This window comes from Acanthisitta chloris, unplaced genomic scaffold (assembly GCF_000695815.1).
Source record: "Acanthisitta chloris isolate BGI_N310 unplaced genomic scaffold, ASM69581v1 scaffold32616, whole genome shotgun sequence".
Classification (NCBI taxonomy): domain Eukaryota; kingdom Metazoa; phylum Chordata; class Aves; order Passeriformes; family Acanthisittidae; genus Acanthisitta; species Acanthisitta chloris.
In genome coordinates, this window is record NW_008677180.1 from 19204 (window position 1) to 25712 (window position 6509).

The following is a 6509-nucleotide window of genomic DNA, read 5'->3' on the forward strand; positions in this document are numbered from 1 at the left end:
AGGAAGTGGTTGTGTAAGTAAGACAGGATAGATGGATCAAGCATGCTGTGAAGTGACTGAGACTACTCTAAAACAGGTCAAAGAACTGTAATACAGTAGTGTTCTGATTTTTGTGAGATTTCTACTGTCTTCATTGTTGGAGCTGCTAAGGAGCAAATAAAGGAACAATGCTAATGGTTAATCAAGAGTTTCACATTTTATTGTTGCCAATTGGTAAGTAAGACAGGATAGATGGATCAAGCATGCTGTGAAGTGACTGAGACTACTCTAAAACAGGTCAAAGAACTGTAATACAGTAGTGTTCTGATTTTTGTGAGATTTCTACTGTCTTCATTGTTGGAGCTGCTAAGGAGCAAATAAAGGAACAATGCTAATGGTTAATCAAGAGTTTCACATTTTATTGTTGCCAATTGGATCTGCTTAACAAGGAAGAATCCAAGGCTGAGGGAGTTGGGATTGTTTAGCCTGGAGGAGGCTCAGGGGAGACCTTCTCACCCTCTACAACTCCCTGACAGGAGGTTGGAGTCAGGTGGGGGTTGGTCTCTTCTCCCAGGCAACCAGCAGCAGGACAAGAGGGCACAGACTCAAGCTCTGCCAGGGGAGGGTTAGGTTGGATATTAGGAAGAGATTTTTTGCAGAGAGAGTGCTCAGGCATTGGAATGTGCTGCCCAGGGAGGTGGTGGATTCACCATCCCTGGAGGTTTTCAAGGTGAGACTGGATGTGGCACTTGGTGCCATGGTCTGGTGACCACGGTAGGGTTGGACTCGGTGATCTTGGAGGTCTTTTCCAGCCTGGTTGATTATATGATTCCTTGACTTATTGAGTGCAAGTTTGTATGATTAAATTTGTTTTCAAACCTCTGAATTGAAGCTTCCAATGCCTTTAAGTTATTCCAAACTTTCTGTTAGAAGAAGGAAACTCCAGTGTCTTTCAATAACTTTTCAATAGCTTAAAAAAAACCATTATGAGAGGTTTAATTCTTAAAGGTTGTTTGATTATGTTTATGGTTGAAATAATTTGTAGCTTGCTTTGAGAAACTAATCTCAACATTTTATAAATGTAATTTCTGGGTGCTCAAGACCATTATTATTATACTTGTGGGCTTTTTGTGCTGGTGGTTTTGGCATTTCCTGATACATGACTCCTTAATGTTTATTCATTGTGAGTGTATTCACAGCATCATTTAAGCACTTGTTGGCATTGATACATTTGAAGAGTAGAATGAACACTGGAGATATTACTGTGTACAGTAATTGGTAATTCACATCTTTATGCTATGAGTATGAATATTAACTTGATTTAATGCTTCTCACGAAGTATTCAATCCATATAAATAATGCAGCCAAAATTGTGCTTTAAGGAATCCAAAGCCACAATTACAGTAGGAGAACTTGTCAGTCTCCTTATTGCTGGGTGTAAATTGTAATGCAAGATTATCTATTTCACAATAGATAACAGACTTTGTTTTGCTCACATTTTAAAGCAAATGTTGTATTTATAAATTGTGTCTGATACCTTTGACCAAGAGCAAATCTGGAACTTGGGCAGCTGTAAGAGAGGACAGTGGAAATCTTAGGTACCAAAAAGAAGCCTAAGGATCTTAACAGTAAATGTAATAGCTCTTATTTTCTTATGCCATGAGCAGTAAAAGAGTTAATGCTGCCATAAAATTGTTCTGCAGAATTTTCAGAGAAACCTATTATGGGTCATGTTGTACTTCTGAGAGGTATTGCTTAAGGTTTTTCAGCCTGGGCAAAATTCCATTGGCTTAAGTATGAAACTTTAGGATTAAGAGTTGCAAGCTAATGGTGGGGGGGAAAAAGTGAAAGCCTTTAGCTGGAATGTGGATTCTTGGGAGTAAGTTGAGCAGGTGACAAATAATCCTGCAGTAAAGGGCCTTGATGGTGCTTCCTGATTCCCTGTCAGGCACATAGGGTGGAATTTGGCCATTTGAGCCTGTAATGTGAAGAGTGAGGGGGAAGTATGAAGGTGTAAAACAGATTTGCAGACATAAGGGAGGACATAATTTGACCAAATGAAGCAAACCCAAAATAGAGTAATCGAATTAACTACAGAGACTATTACTTGCATTGAGTTAATGCAGTAATTGCTGTGTTGCTGTGTCCCAGTCCCTGCTGTGTCCCTAGCACTGCCAAGTAGCTGTAGAGAACAAAAAGGTGCCCCTGTACATCCTGAATCTCAGCTTGCAAACTGTACTGTGCCTGTTTGTGAGGAAGGAAGTGTTTTGACTTCTGGAAGGCTACACTTGCCCTCAGTAGTAAGGTTCATTCCACCTTCATTTCCGTGTGCTCTCATACTTCTCTTACCTGATGCTCATACTGTGTTCCTATTGCATCAGCTTTTAAACCTGTGTCATAAAGTTTTGGAGGCAAAAGTTTTATCATTGTCCAGTTCTTTGTCTCAAAAATGGTCCAACAATCCAAGTGCATTATGGGGAGATGATGAGCTGATTTTTGTCACATATATTCCAGTTCTTACTGTTTTCATCACGTTTCTTTCCGTGTTGAATCTTCCAAAGTGGTAACTGATGGATGCTTAAGGGAGAATAGGTGTCCTGTTCTTACTTGTCCTGTACTTACCTTACAGCTTCTGCTGTAGAGGAAAATGGTTTTGCTGCCATATTTATTTGAATCTATAAATGAAAACTGTCTGCATTAATGTCAGAAGGTGTCGCCCAAATATACTTGTGATTGTGGTAATCAAGGGCAGGGTGGGGAATATCCCTTTCTGCAACCATCAGACCATGTGTTTTGGAGATGTTTTTTTAGGCATCCAGTCTTTTCTCAGTAGAAGGGAGCAGGTATGAAGCTAAACCTTAACCTTTGGTTCAGGGGAAACTCAAAAAAAATCTCCAAACTATCCATGTCTTGGCTGCTAGGCTCAAGAACGTTATTAGATGGACAGTCTTTGATTTGATTGCCTCTCTTGGCTTAGAAAGTGAAATTAGACTCTCTAAGTTAAAGCTTGCTGATGCAGAGTTTAGGTGACCTCTTGGCTCATCTTTTGAAGCACTCTAACATTTGAAGCTTGGCCTATGTTAGAGCTTCAGGGTCAGGTGATTGCCTTGCTCTTCTCCTTTGCTTAAATAGGAGTGTTATTGCTCCTGCTGTATTGGAAGTCAGAGAGACAAACTGTACAGACAGATGGTTTGAAACAGGCAGGTTATTACAATGATAGTCCTGCTCTATGCAGTGCATATGGATTCTGTGAGCTGCCGTTCTCTCCTGCTATTTTCATGCCTTTTGCCACCTGGATTCTCAATTGACTGAGGCACAGCTAGGCCTGCACAAAGGGTTTTTCTCCTTACATGGCATATGCAAAGCCCACCTTAGTTACAGAGGAACAGACACTGCATCTGAAAGAAATCTGTTTTGCTGTGTGTGGGCACGTATGTGCCCCAGAAGAGGAGTGGATATAGCCAGTATAACTAATGTTGAGTGAGTAGTTGTTTGGGCTTGACTTGGCATGGTTTGTGATGGTGTGACATGGTGTTCTACCAAGCTCCCTTCTATTACTGAGATTTCTAGTGCTTGTTTTAGAGTTGTTTGGGTTTTGAAACAAGGGTTTAAAATAATACTTTAGGTGTTACAGGTTGTGCAAACACCTTTGAAACTGTGGACTCAGTGCATGTCAATACAGGAAGGACTGTCTTAAATTAGAGAGGGGCTACAAAGGTACTCTGAGAGATGCATCACATTCCTGTTGAAGTTAACACAAGGAGCTCAGTTATCTCTCAAGATAACTATGAATACTAGTCTTCATATCTGTTTCACCCCTCTCTGAAGAAATATGGAACTGGTCTCACAAGCTGTTCAGAGTGACTGTTCACTTTTGAGTTGTTGGTGTCAAATAAGAAAAGAGATTGCTGCTTTGCATCCTTTCAGGCCAGTGTTGAAATTCCAGTCTGAAGACCATTACTAAAGAGCTTGGTGGGATGCAGCAAGGTATCCAGCTTTCCTGTGGGGTTCCTGCATGTCTGCAGAAACCCTGTTTAGAGCTGTGTGTGCAGTCAGTTTGGTTTGTTTAGCTCTGGTATGAAAGTTGGTAGAGAGGGGTTTGGGGAATTTTGTTTTTAATTTGTGTACCTGATGAGGTTCTAAAGCTCATAGCTTTCACTGAGTTAAATAGTAAAGACTATATCTCATTCTCTTTGAGTTACTCGTTTATTCAGGTTTAATGATCCAAATGAAGCGTTTGCTTAGTGCATAATTTAAAATGAATTGGATATTTACACATTTACTAGCTTTAAGGTGTTCTTAATAACCTCTTTAATAATGATTTTTTTAATGCTCTCGTGTTCCATCCCCTAGCTACCTTTTCCTCTAAAAACATAAATGAAAGTCAAACAAGCAAGTGGACAGTGACTTTGTAAGACTTCTCCCAAGATAAACATGAGAAAGGCTCTCTCAGAGCATCTACTTTTAGGCTGCCTTTGGGAAATCAAGTCTTAGAAGGCCAAGTTGGAATCGGGATTCCATACGTGTCAAGTGTTGGGTGTTTATAATTGCTCTCTGGAGACACCTAAATGACATGTCTGAAATGGTCCCTGTGAATACCCCACGCTCTGTCCTTGTTCTGTGTCTGCCAGTCTTTCAGTGCAAGGAGTCAGATGTTTCTTCTTGGTGGTGTGACAAAGGATCATGTTTCTGCCAAGTTTCTTTAGAATGTAACAGAGGAAACTGAGTAAAGGTTTTAACTGTAAACTTTCTGAAAACAAGCACATTTGTATTTAAAAACCCTATAAATGATACTACCCATACCTACAAATACTGTTGGCTACTGTTTTTGTAGGAGTTACATTTAATAACAGTAAATTATATTGTCAATTGTATATGGTGTGGGGTTTTTTTTCCTGCTAGAAACTGTTGTATATCCTGTAGAAAGCCACATACTTTGATTGTTAGTATGTTGTGAAGCTTAGTCCTGTTTTCAAGCTCACGTGAGTTGCAGAGTCCTAGCAAAGTGATGTTTTAAGTATGAAGCACAGCTATTTGTGGTGGCTGCAGACAATGCAGGAGAGTCTTTTCTGTGTCTTAGAAACACAAATAAGAACCTGTGAAGTTTCCCTTGCTGTGGAACAGACTGGCCAGGTACTTTTTGTAACGTGTAACATGATGTTTCAGCCCAAATTTAGGCTGAGCAACCTGCAGTCCTCTCTGAGAAGAATGGGCATGTTAAATGCCAGGAACAGGACTGTAAAATACACATTATATCTGTTTCAGTCTGCATTCTAGTGGTGACAGGTGCTCAGTGGTTGTCAGTATCCTTGTCAGCACAGGGACTCCTTTGACATTACAGTCACCATCCTGGTCCTGCTGCTGTGCAGCTTTGTTGGCAGTTCCACCAGGCTGCAGCAGATCAGCGAATGTCAGAGCCTCCTTTCTTCTGGTGTGTCACCAGCACTCTGTGTTTCCAGGCTGGCCTTGCCTGTTGTTTGATCTTGACACACTTCTTCAGCAGCTTTCCTTTGGGAATTGAGCAGATAGGTCACGGGCATGGAGGTATCTTCAGGGTAATCCAAAACCCCTTCCAAAGTGACTTGCGTAAAGGTTTGTAACGATTACCGTTGCTTTAAGCCAATCAATGGGTAAAGTACCCAGGGACTCATTAAGTGGCATTTGTGGTGTCTGTAACAGAGTTTTGAGCTGTATTTCAGGAAATGCAGTGACAGCCTTTAATGTCTAATTGACCTCTTCTCTTTGTTTCACTTTCCATATTTCCTTCTGATGTGTTCCCCCATGGCAGCAAACAGCCCTACTCAGTATTTTGAACTTCTGCTCAGAGCTGCAGCACCTCAGCCTGGGCAGCTGTGTCATGGTGAGTACTCTGACCAGTTGCAGTGTATGTGTGTGTGCATCCCCTTGCTTTGGAACTCAGTCTGGGTTTGTTTCACAAAGATGTGTTAAGTGCTAGGTCGATATTAGACTTGACTCTCTTGGAAAGCCCAAGATGAATGCAGCTTAGTCATGCACTTAAGGGTTACTAGTTCAGTAGGTGTAAAACATACCTTGCAGGCTTTCTCATAATTCTTCAGCTTCTGCCTAGCTATTTGGGCATTCTTTGTATGCATAATCATAGAATCATGGAATCCACTGGGTTGCCAGGTTGCTCTGCAAGGCAACTTAGCCTGACCTTCCTCATGGTTCAAGAATCATAGAATGGTTTGGGTTGGAAGAGACCTTAAAGTCCATCTGTTTCCAACCCCCTGCCCTGGGCAGGGACACCTCCTCACTAGATCAGGTTGCTCAAGGCTTCATCCGGCCTGGCCTTGAACGCCCCCAGGGTTGGGGCAGCCACCATGTCCCTGGGCAACCTGTTCTAATGTCTCACCACCCTTAAAGAACTTTTTTCTAATATGTAACCTAAACTTCAGTTTGAACCCATTACCCCTTGTCCTGTCACTGCAGTTCCTAACACAGAATCCCTCTCTGGCTCCTTGTAGCCCCTTCAGATATTGAAAAGTTGCTCTGAGGTCTCCACACAGTCT

The 6509-nt window shown here is 41.5% G+C and overlaps 1 protein-coding gene across 1 annotated transcript in view; it reads left to right on the top strand.

Annotated features, from left to right (window-relative positions):
- FBXL4 (F-box and leucine-rich repeat protein 4) overlaps positions 1-6509 on the top strand; it is a gene marked incomplete at its 5' end in the record, with an annotated part of 25547 nt that overhangs the window by 18416 nt on the left and 622 nt on the right. The window contains one exon of the mRNA XM_009076400.1: positions 5768-5839. Coding sequence (XP_009074648.1) covers positions 5768-5839 — 72 coding nt within the window. The remainder of the gene's footprint in view (positions 1-5767; positions 5840-6509) is intronic.